We start from the raw sequence: 23,784 nt of genomic DNA, 5'->3' as shown, positions 1-23,784 counted from the left end.
AAATTATACATGAATAATTCCCTGAACTGTGCTGGGAGCCAACACACGAGACCCTACCCACGACAAGGCCATGACGGAGAAAACCTGACGGGCAAGGCGGATCAAGTTTTCAGGGGTTTCGAAAAGGCCAGCTCACTGAGATCCCACCCATGACAAGGTCACGAGGAGAAAGCCTGAAGGCAAGGCAGATCAGGTTTTCAGGGATTCCGAAAGGCTGCCCCTGGCGCTCACCTTAAAGATGATATGTCTTTCTGATGCCTGCCTCAATAGACTACTCCCTAATTTCTGTGACACAGGCAGAAGGCCTTCCCCGATCTCTTCCCAAATAAGAATCAATTTAAAACTTTAATCAATGTTTCCCAGGTGGTGGTATTTTATGAGATTATCCAGGGTGAAAGGAGTGTTTTAATTTAAACTCCTTTGCTGGTAGTTTGTTAGCCAAATGCATTTATGCCCTTGGTATTAATATGCATGACTGCTCATAATACCCTAATCATAAAACAGCATAAAGAACCTGATCATATAAAGGCCCTAATAGACATAGAGCCTTTTTGGGGGGTGAAGGAGTCCTATTAGAAAACGTAAGAAAATTTATTCTAAAGGTGGTGATTGGGTTAACATTTGCTTGCTGTGTTTTTGCTCTTAATGTGCTAAGGTTGTGTTATAGAAACCATTGTTAATATAGTTAAAGATCTAGAGAAATAAGAGCTTAGCCCTACTGTGGTAACAATGAAATGGTTGTTAATTGTCAGCCAGGAGTGCTAGGCAGAAGCTGCCTCACCAAAGTCGCAGAGTCAGTGTGGGGTAAACTTCTTAGATAAACCCAACTGACAACTTCTGCAGAAGGATTAGTTTTTATGTTAACAAGGTTATACTCTACTCTGTACTGTTGCCCTATGAGACTGCTACCTTTCGGTTAAGGTCACCATAGAAATGGAAAATAGGTCTACATTCACCTGACCTGCATAAAATGTTAATAGCCCCAAGGCCAGAAGATCATGCGCTAAGAATTACTATAGAATTAGAAAGCAAAAAACATCCTGCTTTTCCTAAAACACAAAATGATGTAATACTAATCCTGTGTAATCATGAGTAAGCATCTTGTACCTTGAAAACGTTCTGAGAAAGGGTATAAAACCTGTTGTCAAAAACTAAAACACAGACTTGGCCCTATCAAGGCTGGTCTCACATGTCTTCTCTCTCTCGCCGACGCCGTTCACCCTGAGGGTACCCCCTGGATCCTGCCGAGACTGGACCCCGACAGAACTGGCATGTACTTTGGCTGAGATGTTCAGATTGAATTATCTTTGTATGACAGAGACAGACATGTATTTTCTCTTTTTATGACTGATGCAGTTTTTAAAAAATATATTGGGAGAACGAGTTGCTCAGTGGAACTTGGAATTTTCTCGTAATAGGTGTTGGTCCTTTTTCTCCTAATAAGTTACTTAGCCATCAGCTAAGTATTATTCCATTCTTGGGACACAGTACCTGATATGGTGCCAGGCGATCAGGCTCTCAGTAAATATATTGCATGAACGTATAATCAACTTAAAAGGGTTCATCCATGTAGTATGTATTTCATTCCTTTTTGATAACTGAACATCCCATTTTGTAGATGTATCACATTCTATTTGTCCATTTATCACCTGATGGATGTCAACTGACTTCACTTTTCGGTATCGTAAAGAAAGCTCTTATGAATATTTATGTACACGCTTTTGTGTAGACATATGTTTTCAATTCTCTTGGGTATATATGGAATTGATGTGGAATTGATGGGTCAAACTACGTTTAACTTTTTAAGGAACTGCCAAATTGTTTTTCAAAGTGACTAACACCATTTTACATTCTTACCAGCAGTGTATGGGTATTTCATCTTTCCATACCCCATCTGATACATTATCACATTACCTTTTCCACTGCAATTTCACTGTGGTTTAGTTTGCATTTTCCTAAATGACAAGTGGTGTTAACCATCTTTTCACGTGCTTACTGGCCATTTGTATGTATCTTCACTGGAGATATGTATATTCAGAACCCTTGCCCACTTTTAAGTAGGTTATTTGTGCTTTAATTAACTAGGTTGTCTTTATTATTGAGTTGTAAAAGATCTATATATTCTGGCTACAACTCTTTTATCAGATGTATAATTTGCAAGTATTTCCTATCATTCTGTGGGCTTTTTGTTGCTTTTGGAAACATAAGTTTTTAACTGATGAAGAAGTACAATTTATCTTTATCAGTTATACTTTCCAGTGTCATATTTAAAAAAACTATTGTTTAACCCAAGATTTACTCCTGTTTTCTTCCAAGAGTTTTGTAGTTTTAGCTCTTCCATTTATTTTGAATTACCTTTTGCACATGGTATAAAAGTGTGGGTCCAACTTCTTTCTTTTGGATGTGGATATCCTAGTGACTCAGAATAATTTGTCAAAAAGGCTATTCTTTCCTTATTATCTTAGCACCCTTGTTAAAAATCAACTGACCACAAATGTAAGCATTGTTTGCATTTCTATGAGAACTTTAGGATAAGGTTGTCAATTTCTGCAGAGGTCACCTGAGATTTGGTTAGGAATTGCAATGGACTCGTAGATCAATCTGGGAAGTATTGCCATCTTAACAACATTGATTCCTCCACTTCATTATCATGGAGTATCTATCTTCCCAGTTATTTAGTAGAACTTTTAAAATTTCTTCCACTAATGTATTGTAGTCTGCCGAGTACAAGTCTGGCACTTAGTTTTTAAAATTTATTCCTAAGGGTTTGTTTCTGATATGATTGAAAATAAAATTGTTTTTAAGTTTCAGAGTGTTGCTAGTGTGCAGAGTTGATTTTCATATACTGATCTTGTTTCCTGCAACCTTGCTGAATTTGTTCCTAACATTTGTTTGATTTGTAGCTTTTACTGTGTGACCTGCTACAAAATATTAAAAACCCAAGTTACTTAATCCTGTTTCAATGCTTTAGAATAGTAAAATAATTTAAATTTCATTTTAATTGATATCCCAATTCAAACTCAAATTATTTGGACTAAATTTCTTTTGCATCCCAAACTACTGTTTAGGACACTCACCTTGTAGTGCAAAAATAAAATTTTCCCTAAATGAAAAAATGTATTAGTTTTTACTTGGTCTAACTTATGAATGATACAGTCTCACTGCTCAATAATATTTGAGATGTCAGATTTATTTTATGTAATAACTAGTGGGAAGCCACCATGCCACCTCATTTAGCCACACTACTTTGCTTTTGGCTCAGATGGTAAAGCGTCTGCCTACAACGTGGGAGACCCGGGTTCGATCCCTGGGTCAGGAAGATCCCCTGGAGAAGGCAATGGCAACCCACTCCAGTACTCTTGCCTGGAGAATCCCATGGACGGAGGAGCCCGTCAGAGTCCACGGGGTCGTGAAGAGTCGGACACGACTGAGCGACTTCCCTTTTCATTTAGCTTTTGTAAGGAGGTCACTGTTCATAAACAATCAACATCTGTTCACTGTTAAAAGGTCAAGAGAAACTGTAGCGTTCCTCCTCTCCTTGAATGATGGAGCTATAGGAGCATGTATGTTTAAAGTGTGAATGTACAAAATGCTGGACAGAAACTTTGGATCACGTGTCACTTTTACTTCATCACTGGTTGTCCCTTTCATTCAACAGATCAAACGGATTTTTTGGATGAGTTCTGGTCAGTTCCCTGACATAACTATCTTTTACATGGGTATTACGCATGTAACATTTTCTTGGCATTCTGAGTCAAGCAGAAAAGCTCTAGTGTCAAGGCAAAAAAAAAAAAAAAAAGTTTTGTTAAAGAAAAAAATACCCAGAAAAGCGTCTTGAATAAACTGGAGAAAGATGCAAAAAGCAAGCTAAAACACTTAACAGAAACTTAACATTTATTGTGCAATTTTATCTCCAACAGAACATGTGGCATTCTAGAGGTATATGAGGTAATAAAATCAATACTCCAATTAGAACACCTGAAATAACTGGCTCTAGTAACAAATGTTTCTTATAATTAAAAATATTGAATGTTTAAAAAACTCTTGTAACATTTTAAGTTCCTAAAAGAAATGTGCCTAACACTTAAAAAACAACTTACTCTTCTATATAAATTGTTCACAAAAAATCTTGCTATCCTGTGTTACACTATGCATTGATAGTTTTATTAACGTATCTCTAGTGGGTATTAACTCTACACAGTACAATCAAATAGAAATTATTCATAGAGAATCAACGAGACTTCAACAATAAAAATATCAGGATCAATGGATTTGTCACAGTTTCTGCACACGTGTTCTTCATAGAAAAGAGAGTAAAGGCAAGTTGGCCCCAGTGTCAGGCTGCTACAGAAGTTCCAGAGAGGACACACACGCAAAGGCAATGCTTAATGGGGCGGGGTCGGACCGGAGCAGCCACCGCCAAGGTTTCAGGACCCCTCTCGTGGCCTGGCATGCCCTGTTCCCTAGACACAAAGCCAGGCTCTGATGGCCGAGGCAAGCTCTTGAAATTTAAAACACAGCCAGAGGTGTTAACAGCCACAACTACAGGAGAGTATCAACAGATTACTGTATTTTCCTACAAAATCTTCACGACAATTCTCACAGTGACATCATGGTTAAAACCCTCTCTTCCAAACCAGACTCATCAGATCTAAGGCTACGAATACAACAAACGTGAAAAGTGAATGAATGCTGGCTGACCGATGTCCAGTGCCACGTCTACCATCTATCTGTTCCCAAAGAACATCTCTTCAGTGAGTTCAAAGTTTTGCTTTTATATCCCTGCATTTTTGGACTGGGAACCTTATGATGGAAATGTGAACAAATTAAGTCATTTTAGTCACTACTTTGATTAAACAGATCTATCCCAAAGTGTTGATGGGTTTTGAGAACTGGAGAAAACGCAACGAGTCATTCCACTTTCTAAACCCAAAGATGTCCCCTTGCTAGCTGAGTAATAAGCTCAATAAAATGGGGTAACAAGAACAGCCGAGGGGGTGCCTGTGAGGATTAAAATGAGAGGAGGCATAAAGTGCTTAGCAATACACCTGGCACACAGGGCCTCTGAACTGGAACCTACAGCTATTGCCAGTGGTTCTGAGTGGGCCTGAATAGCTTCCCAACGCAGGGAAGACCCACCAGGCTACTTGTGCTGGGGCAATTCTGACCACGAGCACGCTTTTGAGTAAGCCATCTTGGCAGATGTGTTTTTTCCTGTAATCTGGGGAACTGTGATTCAGTGAAAGCCTAGTGCTTGTATTGCCAGTTGTGGACAGTCATGAGGAAATTTAATCTGGTTCTTTTACCACAAAGATACGGTAGTTTAGGGCTATCAGTAAGCCATACTGACCAAGCTGGTGATTAGATCAGTGAAGTCCTCTGAATGTTCTTTGCAACTGAATACACCATGGAGGGTAAAAGTGGTCTCTCACAGGTAAATATGCTCATTACAGTTTTGAATTTTAATAAGGACTCAAGTACTGGTGAGTTATTACCTTTGCACTTCATGTTGTCCAACATTAAACTCTTCACTGTCCTCTAACCACTGGCTGATAATTCAAGTAACTGCAGAGGGCCCTCGGCTGGGTGGCATTTTCCTACATTATTTCAAGTGAAGTGGTTATTTTTATCCAGTACTTACATGACTGAAAGAAGCCATCACTATGTTTACAAAAATATATCATAATGATACATACTGCTGTTTAGAGACATTTACACTAGCGTTCTGACTCAAGCATCCTATTTGACATGTTTTGCCAAGCAGTTTTGGCAAGTGTCACCACATTAAACACACACCAGCAAGACTTGCACCATATGTTGAAAATCACTATTACATTTTTAAAAACTGGTATAGAAGAGCTGTCAAAAATCACAAGCATCTGTATGGTGAAATGACATAGCACTGATTGAGCAAGGTTTAAATCTTTTCTAAAATGAAGCTATCCAAGAATGAGACTTTCTTAAAATGAATGAAATCTAAGAAAAACTAAGGAGGTAGTCTGTGGCATTAGGGTCAGGTTCCGGAGTACGTGTTGAATGACAGAATTCAAATGAGGGCAAGATTCATTCATTTTTCTGAAAACTGCACCTTTCCTACTCGATACTCCATCTGTTTTCTGGTCACACCAGGAGGTCAAGCCATTAAAAGTGCCAGGAAAATGCAGACATCATGAACTTGCAGATTCCCAAGTTTGTACTGTTGTCGAGACTTGGGGGAAAAAATCTGCCGTTACAAGAATTTACTGGACTTAACCATCCTATTGCTATCTGACACGTGGAGAAGCTGGGTCAAGTAATATATTAATATATCACCTTATAATTCTGATGAAGGCCAATGTGCTTATGACTGACAAGAGACTACACAGTCGATGTTTATGACTAAATGAAGGGCTAAGAAAGATCCAGAATATAAAATCACCCACGTGCTCTACAGCTGTGAAGTAGCCACATATATAACATCTCTCAATTTCCCTATCAAAAGAGATGATGACTTTTTTTTTTTTAACAAATGCTCTAATGTTATCCTCTCCATTCCCAGTGAAGCCTAAAACAGCAGCAGCCTTTAATAAAAGCTGCCCACTTAGCCCTAAGCTTTATGAAGAATACAGTTATCTGGACTAGGGTGATAAAGGAGGCCGCCCCTCCTACCCACGCTTGAAGCAGAAACAGATTCTATCATCTCTAGAGCATCTGCTGACACGAAACAGTTCCAAACATGACTACAAACTTGAGCTCAACAAAATAAACTGGGGAAAGTAGGCGGGAAAGGCCAGTGCTAACTCAGCCAAGGCCAGAGACTCAGGGGAACATGAGGGAAGCAAGTACAACCACCGGGTGAGACATCCCATCGGTGACAACGAGAAAGAAGATTTATGCGAACTCTGAAGGCCACTCAGCACAAACAGAGCCTCGGTCCCAGGGAACGGCAAGCCCGCGGCATGGCTGTCCGAATGGCCTTGAAGCTGTGTGTGCGCAGTTCCGGAACAAGTTCCGGGAACACCGTCAGCCTCACCGTTTGCTTGGTCCTCAGCGTGCCCAACGACTAGCTGGCTGAGATTCTCGTTGTTCAGCCCATCACTTTGGCATTGTGTCAACAGAGCCTGGTTTAAGGCTGTGGAAATTGTGCATCTATGAACCTACAACATCGAGCGCTTGAAAATGGTTTGGGATCTTTGGATGTTTCTTGATTGACACAGTGAAAACTTTTACTGTTTGTCAAACTCCAGAGATCATATAGTGCCTTCCTTATCAACACAGTAGAAATTGTATTTTTTGGTAAAAAGTAACAGAAACAGCTAGCTTCCAAGTCGTCGTTGTCTAGAGGTGACCTCTGATCTCTGGTTTCTGTTTGAGAAACAGGTTCTGTCAATGCAGACACAACATACAATGACACCTATCCTGCGCATTTGCTGAGAAGTAAATTCAAGTCTTTGGAAAAACATAAAGACAACTTATCTGAACTAAAACGAGAACGCCTCTTCCCTGTCCCTCGGGACAACGCTGTGTCTCCACCTTCTCCCATGAGCGCCAGACTGGTCTCCACGGGGACCAGCCCTGCTCGTGAAGCAGAGCTCACCGGAAGGGGTCAGACAGGCGACCAAGAATCCACCTATCTTTTTCCCACCTTCACCATCTAACTAGTCATCATTTGAAATCAAGTGTAGGTTTCTCTTTGTATAATATAGTATTCTGAAAATCTCTGCAGGCTTCATACACTTTCCAAACAACCCAAAAATGGGCTTGTATTGGGAACTGTTTGGCAGTAGGTCAAGAGACTTAAGGTTTAGGATGTGTAAAGTCTGACAGAGTGACATGCTTTGGATTCTAAAGTGATGGTAACAGAACATTCACCATTGGAACTCGAGAGGACCAGCTGCTCGTGTGGAAAGATTTTGTCCACTAGTCACCAGATCCATCCTGGGAATTTTTATTGAAGACTTCATCCTGGGAAGGCTGGTGATCGATCCCTTCATAAAAGGAGCCTCCGTTGTGCAGGAAAGTGCCCACGGCTCGCCCCTGCCGGGCGTGACCCACAGCATCGCTGAATACCTTGTTTATCTGCTCCTCTGAGGGCATCCACCAGTCGGGGTTGGAGGTACAGTGCATCCTAATGAATTCTGTGGGAATATACACAACAGTAAAAAAAACAAAAAAAAAAGAGAGAGAGAAACAGCTGGTTTTTGCAGTGGATGGCAGAAAGGATGCTTAAACTTTAAACAGCAGCTCTATAAGGAAAGCTTTACGGGACATCAGATGTAGTGCCATGATGACATCACTTATTAGACTTTAAAACTTACACCATCTACATTTTCTACTCATGTGCAAAAATAAAAATTATGTGGGTGATCCCTCTAAGACATGTTTGCTATGAAAGGTCAACCTGATCTGTGAGGCATGGTCTGCACCATGCTAGGTTCAAAACCCTGTTGTTACATGCCCACACTTTTAGAATGCTAACTCTTTCCAGAAGCACAGCGAGTATCATGAGCATGGGATTCTTTAACCAGCTACTAATCTGCAGATTAAGAGCAAGAAAATAAAATCTCAGTAAGAACCTGCGTAAGTTTTGGTTCAGAAGAGATTTCCACGTTATTACAGACTGTATTTCTATAATTGTGATATCTATACCTCTACTGACAAATATTTTTTAGATGAATTTTCCTCTAAATATTTAATTTCACCAGATAGCAATTAGGAAGAGATAGTGTATAAAGAGTAGCTAAGACTCCAATGAAACAATCTCAGCCTCCCTCCAGCTGAGTTCAAATCAATCTTTCCTGTTTTCTCAGAGAGTCAGGGGACATGCAGAGTTCCCAAACAGCTATTTCACTGACAACATGGGCATCTGAAAACTGAAGTGAGCATTCTGGAAAAAGTCCTAAGTTAAACTGTGTGTGTGTGTGTGTGTGTGTGTTTTTTTTTTGCACGGCTGATGGAAAGTTCAGGGTGACTGCTGTTTACACACCATTTCTTCTCCAGCACTGTTCCCCCTCTAAGACCATGGTTCTGGTCATAGGATTGGATTTGTCTGAGATTTATTTACGGAACCCTGATCCTATTTGCCCTTAGAAGCTGATGCTTTAAGAACTTGGACCAGAAAGATCTCATGAACTGAACTGTGTCTATCTTAGCAGATAAACAGGGGCATTCCCTTCAATTTCATGCCTGAGGTGAGAGACTCATTCATCTCGTCCAAGTCCCAGCTCCGGGGGCCTTCCCTGGGATGAGAACTGTGTTTATTCAGCATCTCATCCTGCAAAACTGTCAGGAGCCAGATGGCTGATGGTGGGGTGCAAGCCTAGGCAACACCGAAGGACGCCCACATCCTCAAACCCAGGTTACGGTCACCACAATGCTGAACAGAGAGAAAGCAAGTGGGACCACTAGGCCTCACGTGTCTAGATCTCTCCCTATTACCTTCCTTGTGTCTAGATCTCTCCCTATTACCTTCCTTGTGATCACACTTACTTACAACTGTGACCATCCTCAGATCACCTCCAGCTAGGCTGTGGGCTCCGGAAGTCAGGGACTATCTTCTGCTCCTCTCTGCTTCTCTTGGGTTTCCCACCTCAAGTATTCATAAGTATTCCCTAACTGTCTAAGCAGGCTCCTGACCTCTGTCCAGATGCCCCACTCTCACAGGAACATAAAGAAATGAAAGAAAGGTGCGCATGAGCAGAAATCAAGGCTAAGTGTTGAGGGCCACCCTGAGAATGTGCTGCTCTGGGACACCTGCACTGCGCCTCCTTGGCACCCACTGCTGTGACAGGACTTTCCCCAACACTGTGCCAGACGGTTACAAGCTCACACAGGTCGGAAGCACTGTCACGTCACTGACCCCCTCTTCCTGCTGGGGTCACACCACCCCAGGGAACAGGCCAGCCTAGAATTTGACTTCACTTCCTGAAGCACCCCGCTCTCCATCCCTCAAGTGTCCAAATGTCTGCAACTTCCTCGGCCTTCCCACGCTCGCTGACTACAAGGACGTCACCCTGGGAGTCATCACACCTGAGCCTTCAGGAAGGGAATCCCGTTTAGGTCAAAGGCCCGCCCCAAGATTTCAGCCTCTGGGACACACACAAGGGCTCTAACCAGCTGCCCTGACACGCCAGCAGTTCCTGCCTATGCCTTCTCCACCCAAGGGCAGGGGAGGCCTGTGCGTCCTGCCCAGCTGTCCCGTGCTGGAGAGCACACGCTGACTGGGCAGCCTGGCCAGCATCGCTGTCCCAGCGGGCCTGGCGGCATTCCCAGGGCAGCGACACTAGCGCTTTGGGATCTAAGTTAATCCCTCAGTTTCACAGACATGCTCATTAAAATGTAAAGTGTTTAAAAGGATTTATGGAAGGGGACAGTGAGCCCCCTTATCCCGATTCTTCATAAGCCTCAGGGCAAATTCCTGAATACAAACTGAGCACGCTCTCAGCAGACCCCCACCCGGCCACCACTGCTAAGCTTACCACCACTCTGGTACCTCTGTCTGCTCTGATGATATTGGGGAATAAAGGAACCTATGGCTAGTTTGCTAAGACAGACACTGGAAATTTCCATCATCCAGACACTCTAAATGGAATTTTTAGACTGGCCAACAGGGGGTGCTAGCGCACCAGTGCCAAGTTATATTATTAATACTGGTATCTTCATTCCAGGTGGCTTTGTCAAGTACGGGCCACCATCACCTGGGGTGGTCACTATGCCTCCCCTGTCCTCACCCCAGACCCGCTGAATCAGAAGTTCAGGGTGGGTCTGGGAATCTCTGCTGCTAATAATACTGTGCATGCACCTCAGTCACTGTGGGCATCAGGAGGGGGTGTGGGAGTGAGTGTCTTTCTGATGATGAAGGCCTTATCAGTGACAAGGTTTTTCCACTGTGACTTCTTCACCAGGAAATATTTTGATTCCTATCAGGAGTAAATCATTACTAAGTCTTTCCAACCAATTAAATCACTCAAACTATACAGGTTAAGTCTTTCCAACCAATAAAGTTACTCTTGAACCATATGCACGTTAATGTTTTGACATGGACTTTTCAGGTGCGAGTGGAGCGCATGTTGGAGCCGTGATGTTTCCACTGGTCTGTGTTGACTTGCACCCACCCAGTCAGTCATACACATCTGGCTTCCTCCTCCTCACCCTCTGCCTGGCCTATCCGCTGTGCGGATCAGCTTCAGAGTAATCAGCTGTTAATACCGATGAAATGGTGTTATCTGAGCAGTATTTTTTAAATATGGAAACTTAAAAAAACTGGAACAGAATCTGACTGGGCAAGAAATACTTTAGGCCTACGGAAAATTAACTAAATAAATTTAAGGAGCAGGGGCATGTACTCTTGACAAGGGCAGCTAGACTGGGGGAGGGTGCCATAGGCTTCACATGAAAATGGGGTGAATTTTAGAATCCCTTCTTTCCCTCTGTGCTTTGCCCAGTGTTCCAGTTTTCCTGGAGGTGGCCTTCCCAGGCAGCAAAGAAAATCTGAACTTAAAGCGTGAAACATGAGGTGCTATGCAGCGCTTACGTGCCACCAAGTGCCAAAGCAAACAAGGAATTTTTAAAGAACTTCTCGATACCAAAGAGATGGGCTACATGAAGCCTATAAAGTCTGAGCGGAAAAAACCAAAATACAGTCAAGGCTGAACACTTGCACGGGGAGCCACAGCCAATGCGGTGAAATGAGATCACAGATGGACACTGAGCGGAAGATGCGGTACCTCGGAGGCATGTTACTTTAACTGGATCCAGAGGGCGTCTTTCAGGACCTGTCTCTCCTGACTGCACTGACCTTTTCCTTTTTCCAAGGCCGCATGAGTACTTAAGCTCATCGGTAGTGAAAACAAATCTGATGAGGTATCGAAGGAGCCGCCTCCCATCTTTCTTGGAAGAATTTACAGCCTCATCCCACTGTTTGCTCGTTATGTAGACAGGATAGTTGTTCAACAGCTGCTTGCTTCCCTGGAAAAGCGAAACATTTTCTCATTACCTACTGAGCTGGCCAGCCGGCAGCCCGGGCGATCTCCATTTCAAAGGCAAACATGCTTTTTAACCAAGTGGCTATGCTGACAATGAACCGGGTACTGACGAGCACAAGTAATTGCTCACTCTCAAAACGGGCACTTTTCAAATTACATTTGCATTTTCTATAACAAGAGCCAATGAGGTTTAATGAACACCTTTGAAAGAGGAGCTATTTATAACTTGCATTTTAACAGGTAGGTTAAAACGTGTCAAGATCCAATGACAGGAAACACTATTTAAATATAACCTGTAACTTTCCTTTTCAATCTATTAAAATATGCAAAAATGACTTTGAAGAGGGTTATCAAACAGGTCTCCTCATCCTTTGGTTGGCGGTTAAGTACTTTTAGAAATGACGCTGGTGGGTTATTTCCATAAGGTATTTTTTTTGTGTGTTTAAGGTACTTAATATCTGATAGCTGCTGCATTTCAGTGAAACAATATTAAAAAATGAATTTTAAAAAAGTGGAATTGTGGAAACAGAAAAAAAAATAATCACTAATAATAATGCAAAACAAGTTTCCTCAAATTATAGCTTCTGCAAATGCCGCTATTTTATCAACTCAAAATTTTCCTTACTTTTCACCTTTATAATTTATGTCTGCTATAAAATTCCCAGGCTAAATAGCTGCAATGGGACTAATTATAGGAATTTCTGTAACATTTATAAGCCATGTTTAGTCAATTGCACCTACACAACCATTATTTTACTTCTGGTTGTCCATAAAATTCTACAGTCCAGGACAAATTAATTAACCCATGATCTCAGTTTTAATGTACTTCTTCCCCAGTAATTAAGGTGTACAAAATAAAGAAGGGAAACTCATTCAGTTTTACAACTTTGAAAGTTTACTGTAGGTTATAAATTGGCACTGTTTGGGTCTCACGGGTTTTTATTTTAAAAAGTGCTCTTTTCACTTAAGGTCTGAGAAGGGCAAACAGTATAGGAGCCGACAGGAAAGGAAGAGGCCGCAGACACAGCTGTGAATCTGTCACTGAATCACAGCCACAGAAACTCATCACCGCAGCCTCACACTCCCGTGAAGCAGGGGTGTGACTGAGTGTCCTTTTTATAGGAAGCAACTGAGGGACGTAGTTTGAGGTTTGAATTTAGTCAGTTTGGGTTTGAACTGAATCTTAGTTCTGCGTCTTACTTGGTGCTTCTTGAGCAAGTTACTTCAACTGAGAGGAAGAACTAAATTATCCTAGGTTTAAACTATGAGTGTTTGGGAGCATAAACCAGCCCTTGGCTGTGTCCTACATGTGATGAAAAGATGGGCGGGAGCGCAGAGGTTCCGAAGGGCCCCGTGGCCCAGACTGCTGCTTCACGGCAAGCGCGGCGCGACAGAGGGCTGGCTGGCACGTGCGGCAGCGCAGACAGAAAAGCGAGGGTGAAAGACAGAACCACGGGGTCAGGCAACCACCCCGTGAGCTGGCTACGGGGACCGCGGCGTGGCTGATTCCCAGCTGAAACAAGGCGTCCTCCACAAAGGTAAGGCACAGAGGGTCAGGCTGGGGGAGGGAGGAGGCAGATACTAGTGAGGAACGGTGTCTGTCACACAGTGGGCGCAATGGACGCCTGCTGAATCACTCCTGCTGGGACTCCCCTGGAGGTCCAGGGGTGCAGACTGTGCTCCCAGTGCAGGGGACACAGGTTCGACCCCCGGCCCGGGAAGATTCCACACACTGCAGAGCAGCTAAAGCCGTGAGCCACCCTACTGGGCCCGCACTCTAGAGCCTGGGAGCTGCAACGAGAAGCCGCCACAATGAGCCCACATGCCCGAACGAAGAGCCGACCCTGCTCGCCTCAACTGGAGAAAGCCCATGCACAGCAGTGAAGACCGGCCCAGTCAAAGATAACATAGAGAAAAAGGAAGGAAGGAATGGGGAACCAGAAGAGTCCTGACACAAAGGCCCAGAGAGGAGAGCAGGGGCAGGAGGGAGCGGAGGCGAGGCTCTGGGGATGAGGAGGGCTGGGAAAATGGGCCCTGGACGGGACAACTGGGAGAGGAGCCTGCGGTGGGCGGGGGGCTCTCTCGCAGCGGTCTCATAAGGAGAGGAGGTGCGGCCAGGCCGCAGACAGGGCAGGGTGGGCGCAGAGCGAACGGAAGGAAGAGTGGAGAAGTGAATACAGACCAGACCTGTCTCTCAAGGGTTTGATCACCAAGGTTACCATTCAGCAGGTGCCTTCAACAACGGGCAATGGGACTGACCCCTGAACCTACCCTTCAAGGAGCAGCGGGCTGTGGTGTTAGGATGAAAGTGCCGCAGGGTGCTGTGGGGGATGGAGGGAGAAAGAAAAGATGACCGCTGAGGGAGGAAGGGGGCATCAAAGACGGGAGGATTTTCAGAGTGGGAAGACTTGCAACAAACACCGTCTCTGCCTGAGGGAATGACAGGTGCTGCTGCTGCTAAGTAGCTGCGGTCACGTCCGACTCTGTGCGACCGCATAGACGGCAGCCCACCAGGCTCCCCACCAGGCTCCCCTGTCCCTGGGCTTCTCCAGGCAAGAACACTGCAGTGGGTTGCCATTTCCCTCTCCAGTGCATGCATGCACGCTAAGTTGCTCAGTCGTGTCTGACTCTGTGAGACCCTATGGTCAGCAGCCGACCAGGCTCCTCTGTCCACTGGATTCTCTAGGCAAGAACACTGGAGTGGGTTGCCATTTCCTTCTCCAAATGACAGGTGGGTTCTCCCATTTCGGGTCCCTCTGAGCCAAAAGAATGGCGGGAGACTTGCCCACGGAATTAAACTTCTGTTTCTCCCCCTCAGAGTACATAGGCGAATGTACTTCATGATGCATGACCTTTCTCCACAGGATATATACTCATTCATAAACCTCAGAGTCTACCGTGTCTTCTGTTAGCCCATCTGTCCTGGGGTACAGATGGCTGAAGTACCGGATGCTTCACCTTAAGGACACTCCACGCGGCGCACCGTCTCCCTTGCCATGGAGACCTACCTCGGCCGGCTGGTCGGCGGGCTGCGGGGCCGCCAGCTGGTTATGATGCTGCAGCACCGTCTTCAGGTAATCTAACACGGCCTGGCAGGGCACTGGATGGAAGAGATCGCAACAACTGCACGTGAGCCGAACTGTGCTGGGAAAATAGAAAGCTTCAAAGGTTTAAAAAGATTTTTGATGTAAACATCTTAAAAAAAAAAAAAAAAAACGACTCATTTTCTAAAGGAAATAGAAATCTTCTTTCATTTGACATCCGCAGTTATTTCAGTTAGTAAACATGGAACAGATGCTACAGTTTGGGGAGAAATTTTGGGTTCAGCACAATTTAAGTCAAACTGACTCTAAGATGAATTTGGGTCAATAATAATGATGTCACATTGAACAACTCACAGAACAGACATGTGGTCTTTGATTCAAGTTGTAACCTGAGCACCCAATGGTGCTTTTGAAAACTAAGGTACTGAAGACTATAATGCTTCACTCATTTTAAATTGATGATACAATGCTCCTTATTAGTGCCATTCATCCCTAGTTCTTCAGGAAAGCAGTAAGTCATGCACTTTAGACCTGCTTCCTGACATGGACATGCCTTACCATGTAGCTCATCCCCACTCCAGACACTCACCTGATCTGGTCCAATTCCGATTCAGTTAGTATGTATATCATTAACTGTTGTACTATATTTTTTGAGGCATAGTTTTATAGAACTATTGAATAATTACAATAAAACTGAACATACGAGCCCAATATAGAGCCTGACATATTTTTGTACCACTGCAGAAATAATTCTTACATCTTAAGATTTATATTAGAGCCCTTTCTGGAGTATTAACTAATTGCTTTTAAAGGTCTCAGTATCTTAGTTAATAACCTAATTGACATGGATCATTGGCATTCTCTGTCCTGGCTATGTGTTTTCTTAGGATGTTTTTGTCACGTTAGAGAAAATAGTAAATATTTAACCTAAACCCTAATTTTAAAGTATTATCACTGAGCTTTCTTCACTTTTTTTCTCACATTTTTTTTTAAAGAGAGCAAATCGAAGTTATCATCTTTATCCCCTGCTAATAGCTCTGGGTTTTTTAAGGTGACATTACACTGCAACATAAGAAATTAAGCACACTTATAAAAAAAAAAGAAAAACAGAAATCAAACACTGTATCAACATCCTTTGGGAGAATTTGAATGATAAGTACAAGTAGGTTAGGAAATTTTTCTTCTTGACAAGAAATATCTTCTTAAATAACATCCTTACAGATTTGTCTTACACATCGGTGTCACAGGTCACTCTTGCGTAGTCATCTGAATATATTCTTTAAATTAAAGAAGCATTTTGGGGACAACCACAAAAGTCAACAAAGAGAAGGCATATGTGTTTCAGTTTGAAGCAGGACTTTTACTAAGCCAAAGTTTAATAAAACGGGTCAAGTATCTCTAATTTTACCACTCTATTAAAAAGCCTAACTCACTTTATAAAGTCCATCCTGATGTAACTAAATCCTGTGATTTATAATTCTGCCAGATCCCACCCAAACTCCTCTTAAGGGGTGCACTTACAGGATAACAGTTCCATGTTCTGACAGACACTTTTACCCTGGACATGGCTGAGTAGAGAGGCTGAGTCACTGAGAGCTAGAAAATCCACTTTCTAAACCATTTCTGCTCGGGTACGCAAAGTTCATGGAAGAGTCTGAGCAAGTTAACGGAACGACAAACAGCAATTTCCCACATTACTAGAGTTCCATAAACAAACTGTCCAACCCACTTGCTGATGCCACGGTGAGTGAGAATGAATCTTCTGGCAATGGGAACTGATGACAGGAAAAGAGTAGGAGACTTGAGAAGCTAATGGAGACAGGAAACAAGCTTGCTACAGAGTTCTGGCTTTTCACTAACTGTGTGGCCTTTGGGACTCCATTTAACTTCTGTGTTTAAGGGTTTCAGTAGCAGCAATGCAACTATATCTATGTCACCGCATTGCCAAGCGACCTGTGTGAGGTATTATCCTGGATTTAGTTTGGAAGTTCTAGTAAAATTTTAAGTACTCACTGACTGATTAGGATTTGAATGAAATTCCTTTTACTACTTTGTCCACATTTTACATATGTTTATAGAAAATACATTTAAGAACAAAATGCTTATAAAAACTGAATATTCAGTGTGACCTCAACCCTGCTAAAAATAATTATGTGCAAAGAGAAGAGACTGGACAGGAGCTAAGATGGCAGAGGAATAGGATGGGGAGACCACTTTATCCCCTACAAATTCATCGAAAGAACATCTGAACGCTGAGCAAACTTCACAAAACAACTTCTGATCGCTAGCAGAGGACATCAGGCACCCAGAAAAGCAGCCCATCAACTTCGAAAGGAGGTAGGACAAAATATAAAAGATAAAAAGAGAGACAAAAGAGCTGGGGACGGAGACCCGTCCCGGGAAGGGAGTCATAATAGAGGAAGTTTCCAGACACCAGGAAACCCTCTCACTGGCGGGTCTGGGGGACGTTTCCCAATCTCGGAGGGCAACCTAACTGGGAGGAAAAATACATAAGGAAGAGACTGGAAAGAAATAAACCAAAGTGTCAATAATTAAAAATGATTTTAAAATTATTTTTAAAAATTAATTTAAAAAATTAATTCAAAACAATTAAAAACTTTATCCTTTACCATCCTTGTAAAGACCAATTTAAAAAAATTTCTACAGTGGGCATGAACCATAATAACTTCAAAGTTGTTTAAAGAATGTCTACATAGCTGTTATCTCCCTTTCCTATGCCATCTATGACCTTCGGTGTTGCCTGTACAGGCTTGGAGGCACACTCTCCCATCTCTACACCCCCAATATTCAGGCAGCAGTGCTAACCTCTGAGCAACAGCAGCTGACCCTAACATTCTGGAAGAAAATGGAATTTCACCTGCATTTACCGGCCATGGGGCTCTACTGAAGGCAGGTGGGTCCTGTGGGCTGATACCTGGGCACAGGGCTGAAGCCAGGAACACTGAGGACAAGGCTCAGGTCTAGTTACTTAAATCGACTCTGCAGAGCTGGCTGTTGTATTGTCTGAAAGACTTGTTAAGTAAGGTTCTTCCACGGAAAACTGCTGTTTTTGCCCTTGTTAAGAGTGCTTGGGTGTCAAGTACCTATTTTCCTGGCAGATCATTGCATTAACATCTTGATCAGCTTCTCTTGTTCATTCAGCATTTATTTAATCTACTCTGCTATATAATTGCTTTTAAAGACTCAAAAAATTTACTCCAAATACAGCACATACTATTTTATAGGGAGACAAATTATTTACCATCCTCTGATAAGCGTGCCATCTGCGTGCTGTATCACCTTGAAGTGTCTGTCCTGCAGAGTATAAGTTCCTGTGTTGTGAACGTCTAGAAATAAAGTGAGCTCTAAATATTACTCAGCCTACAGACACATGGCTATTCTCTTGATACTGAAAATGTTCTGATTAATTTAACTGATGTGTATAGATGCTATAACAGAACATGCCTGAAACTGGGCTGGAAATCAGGGATACAAGGATGACTGACTTAAGTCTCTGCCCTCAAGAACCTTACATGGCCTGCCTCTCCTTGTACCAAGACACCAGGAGAGAGAGCAAAAACTTGCCCTGCTACTGACTTCAACAGAAGCAAGCATGATGTGCTATAGAAAGCGGTTCATTTTGCCTGAAACTGGGGTACTGAAGGATGAGCGGGAGTTCCTCGAGTGGGGAAAAGGGAGGGTATGTCCTTAGACTGGAGGGACAGCAGGAGTCAAGGGAAGACCAGAAGCAAGTGGTAGTGGATCTGCCTGCCAGTGCAGGAGACCTGGGTTCGATCCCTGGTTCAGGAAGATTCCCTGGAGTAGGAAATGGCAACCCACCTCAGCATTCTTGCCTGGAAAATTCCACGGACAGAGGAGCCTGGCAGGCTACAGTCCACAGCATTGCAGAGTCAGACACGACTGAGTGAGCATGCAGAAGCAAGTGCATGGAGGTTCAGGAATCACACATTGTCCAGAGGGGGTGGAGCACTCGGGGAATGGTGGGAACTGAGAGGCGAGCCTCCAAAGAAGAACAGAAAGATTTAGGGAGCGAAGGACATCATGTCGTGCCGCAACTAAGGGTGCTGGAATTTACTCATGCACCACGCGAAGCCAAGAGGCACTCAGCAGAGGGTGATGAGGGCGTTTTCAACCGGGAGAGCCCGGGATTGAAGAGATACTGCAAGAAGCCCTGTTTTGAGTCAGGCATGGATGAAAGCCGGCGGGGAGAGAGGAGGACTCCGCACCGACGGGCACATACAAGTGGAATCAAAGGACAGAAGATGGACATGAAACAGGAACAGAGACACCTATGAATGGAGCCGAAGTTCCCCACCGGGCTAACTAACTGAACGCCGACCTGTCACAAGGTTAAGACCACCACCACCAACCTAAGAGAGCCACCAAGATTTCTGTATCCTCAGGCACAGGACAGGGTCCCTCTAGGTCTCCTGAGGTTGCTCTGCGGGGAGTGTCTCCCAGAAGATCTAGCAGGCCCTTCGTTGTCACTTGATGAACTCAACACTTCAGCATTCCAGTGTTACTGACCTCATGTTACAGAGAACAGAAACTGAGGCTCAGAAGGGCTAAGTGACTTGCCCAAACCACCGCCAGCAAGTAGCAGGAGCAGGAATCCAAACCCAGGCTTGACGCTAAAGCCATTTTCCTCAGCTCATGCTCTTTTGGGTCCCAGTCTCACAGCGAGAGTCGTGTCACTGTTACCAAATTCTAAGTCAAAGAACTCAATTGTTTACTCCCCTGTTCCTATCACTTGCTCTAATCTTTTTTCACTCAGAACATATTTGTGTCTCTTGACTCTCCCTAAAACACCCGCATTAAATATGATGGCTGTGTTTCTCAGGACCGGAAGTCGACCTGAGCCTCTCCCACAGGACCGGAAGTCGACCTGAGCCTTCTCCCACAGGACCGGAAGTCGACCTGAGCCTTCTCCCACAGGACCGGAAGTCGACCTGAGCCTCTCCCACAGGCACTTCCGGCACGTGTGAGCTGGAGCACAGCGCCAGCATGGCAGGCACCGGCAGAGACACTGCAGCCACGCCAGGGCTTTCTGTTCTCGCAAAACTAGCTATCCAGAAACGGACACTGAGAATATCCTTACTTAAGATCAGACTGCATAATTCAAGGTTAGTTCTCTAGCGTGTAGCCTGTGAGTTAGTGCAACTGATCCTCATTATTTGCAGACTCTGTACATTTGCCCACTCACTAATGGACTTCCCAGGTGGTGCTAGTGGTAAAGAACCTAGCTGCCAACGCAGGAGACATGAGAGACTTGGGTCCGATCCCTGGGTCGGGAAGATCCCCTGGAGGAAGGCTTGGCAACCCACTCCGGTACCCTCGCCTGGAGAATCCCATGGACAGAGGAGCCTGGTGGGCTACAGTCCATGGGGTCGCAGACAGCCGGACACGACTGAAGTGACTCGGCACACACACGTGACTCACTGATATGGATCTGTAATGGGCAAATTCGAATCTGAGGAGCTCCTGCTGGCACTGGTGGACTCTGGCAGGTCACCGAGAAACCCGAGTGGCTGGAATCACACACACCCGGCTGGGGCTGGACAAGGACACCGTCTGCCTGCTCGTTTCAGCCCAGTGTGGTAGTGAGGGTTCTCTCCATGGTCTGTTCAGTGCCCTGTTTTTCTCATTTTTGTGCCTCTCCTGCGTGGTGATTTTGCGGTTTCACAGGGGTCCCAAACGCAGAGCTGAAGCCCTGTCTAGTGTTCCTGAGCACAGGCTGTGATGCACTTCAAGGGGAAGATGTGTATTAGATGATTTTTGTTCTGATGTGAGTCACAGGCTGTGAATTCAGTGTCAACCGGCCAGCACTATACATTAAACAAGGCCTCTTTAAACAAAAACACACTTAAAATGAGGCTATGAATTGACTGGTTGACAAAAACATTGCGACCTGAGGCTACACAGAACTACAGTGAATAACAAGAATCGACTATATTTTAAGGGTGGAAGAGGGTAGCAAACTACCTCTGTAAAATGTGAACATTAATTTTTGTTTGGAGTTATAAAGGTAAATTGAGATGATCAAAAATGTACATTTAAAAAAGCAGAATATTCTTTAATAATATCAACAGTTAAGTGTACCTTCCCTATATCTGCACTTAGAAAATTTCAAGGTTTTTTTTAATGTCACAGTTATTTTACTTTGGAAGTTATCATTATTTTTATATAAGTTGATTAACAATATCATGTTAGTTCCAGGTGTACAACACAGTGATTCAGTTATATATGCATGAAAGTGAAAGTCACTCAGTCATGTCCGACTCTTGTGGCCCCATGGACTGTAGCCTGCTAGGCTCCTCTGTCCATGGGATTCTCCAGATAAGAATATGGAGTGGGTTGCCACACCCTCCTCTAGCAGATCTTCCTGACCCAGGGATCAAACCTGCATTTTTATGTCCTACACTGGCAGGCAGGTTCCTTACCACAAGCGCCACCTGGGAAGCCCTCAGTTACATATAAATATGTGTGTGTATACATATATATATATTTTTTTCTCCCAGATTCTTTTCCCATATAGGTTATTACATAATATCGAGCACAGTTCCTGGTTCTACATAGCAGATCCTTGTTGGTTATCCATTTTGCATAGAGTACTGCTGGAAGTGGTTTTTTAATTACCATATTTTATGTTTTTAATACTGACATTTTATATTTTAAAATCTCTAAACTTGGTGTTCAAAGGCCATTATAAAGGGCAATTAAGATTTGAAGTGTTTTTTCTTCTTAATGGAACATAAACTACTGGTGTGTCTTACATTCAATGAGGGTTGAAATTAGATGAAATATGGTATTTTATACCCATCTCCCTTATGAGTTCCCTTGAACCAGTGCTGACTGCAAGCTTTCTAAATAAAAGTGACTACTGTAACCTGACACCTTCTCCATTGAGAAGTCTGCCCATCATTTTTCTTCTTTTAATAACCTCTCAACTCTTTGTATCCCTGACCCAGTATCTTCCTTTTGTGACTTTTTTCTTTTAACCTATTTCCTTTAAAAAATTTAAACTTCTAAAGACTTTGTAATTTCTAGTGTGATGTAGTGTCTAGTGTAATGTCTAGTGTAACTTCTAATACAAAAGAAAATGTGCCATGCTACCTCCTGGGATAAAATACTTAGTTACCTACATCTGCAAATAACTCTGGAAAGTAAGTCAAAGAGTACCTTCTAGAAGGCCCTCGCCTGCATGAAGCTGATAATCAATACAACTTTGCTGGATGTTTCACAAATAATACAATAAACAAAGGCTGTCTCAGGTGGTGCTGGAAGGAACACCTCTTCCCAGTCTCCTTCCTTGAGGTGAGGGCTGTCGCCTCCCTGTCCCCCTTTAAAAGCTGAAAGTACTTTTCCCCGTTAGACTAAATAGACTCATTTCTATTTCAAGAACTACTCCCAGGTATGAACGCCTCACTTCAGGGAAAAAGAAAGAAACCAGAATCTCAGAGCTGCTCAACAGCGTGACTCTGGAGAGAGGGAAGCGCCCGAGAACTCCGCCCCTACTCCAGCCCACGACAGGCGCCCATCATCTCCTGCACCTGATTCCCCTGCTCACTGCTGCATGCCCCTCTCCTCTTCGTACTCATCCATCCGGCTTGGCTGTAAGAGGAGCGATCCTATCCTACGAAAAGAAAGCCCCAGGTCCTTCCATGGAAACATACTGGCCTCTAGGATAACAAAGGCCCACTGTGATCATTGGACGGCATGGACACTGCTTAGGGAAAACTGATCCCAAATCTCACAGGAAAGCTGCTGCTTGCAAAATACTCTTGTTATGTGCAAAACCAGACATTACTTGCCACACTTTTCTTCATAAGGGTAAAAAATAACAGACTCCCCTGACCCCCAACACCAAAGGGACAGCTAGCACAGAATGCGAGACTGGTTTCTTGGGTGACATCCACAGTCTGGTTTGTGTTTCGCCAAAGATGGAGCTTGGGGGGGTGACGGCAAGAGGTCAATGATGTCCTTTTGATTCAAGTTTTCATATTAAGTGGCACTTTCAACCTGACGCCCAACACTCATGTCCCTGGGCAATGAATCATGAGTCAAGTAATCAAAAATAGCTTGTCTTTCCTGCATTTCACACTGTTTGTTGCTATACATAATTGACAAAGTGATTTTTACCTACATAGTTGAGTTTCAGTCTGGACTAAACTCAGCTAAACTCATTGATATTTAGGAAATCAGTGAACTAAAATGAACCTGAATGGGCAAATTTAATTCAGATGACCATTATACCTACTACTGTGGGCAAGAATCCCTTAGAAGAAATGGAGTAGCCTTCAGTCAACAAGAGTCTGAAATGCAGTAGTACTTGGGTGCAATCTCAAGAATGACAGAATGATCTCTGTTCATTTTTAAGACAAGCCATTCAATATCACAGTAAACCAAGTCTGTGCCCCAACCACTAACACAGAAGCAGCTGAACGTTTATGAAGACTTACAAAAGAACTTACACCAAAAAAGATGCCCTTTACATCATAGGGGACTGGAATGCAAAAGTAGGAAGTCAAGAGATACCAGGAATAACAGGCAAATTTGGCCTAGGAGAACAAAATGAAGCAGGGCAAAGGCTAATAGAGTTTTGCCAAGAGAACACACTGGTCATAGCAAACACCCTCTTCCAACAACACAAGAGATGACTCTACACATGGACATCACCAGATGGTCAATACTGAAATCAGACTGATTATATTTTTTGCAGCCAAAGATGGAGAAGCTCCATACAGTCAGCAAAAACA

At 43.5% G+C, this 23,784-nt stretch overlaps 1 protein-coding gene across 1 annotated transcript in view; it reads right to left on the bottom strand.

Moving 5' to 3' along the window:
- Positions 1–3,876: 3,876 nt before the first annotated feature.
- The window catches only part of BEND4 (BEN domain containing 4), a 33,224-nt gene continuing 13,316 nt past the window's right edge, over positions 3,877–23,784 (bottom strand). The window contains 3 exon segments of the mRNA XM_043438881.1: positions 3,877–8,117; positions 11,706–11,946; positions 14,972–15,063. Coding sequence (XP_043294816.1) covers positions 7,900–8,117; positions 11,706–11,946; positions 14,972–15,063 — 551 coding nt within the window. The 3' untranslated portion in view covers positions 3,877–7,899.

Source organism: Cervus canadensis, chromosome 19 (genome assembly GCF_019320065.1).
Source record: "Cervus canadensis isolate Bull #8, Minnesota chromosome 19, ASM1932006v1, whole genome shotgun sequence".
NCBI lineage: Eukaryota > Metazoa > Chordata > Mammalia > Artiodactyla > Cervidae > Cervus > Cervus canadensis.
This window is presented reverse-complemented; position numbering and strand designations above follow the sequence as displayed.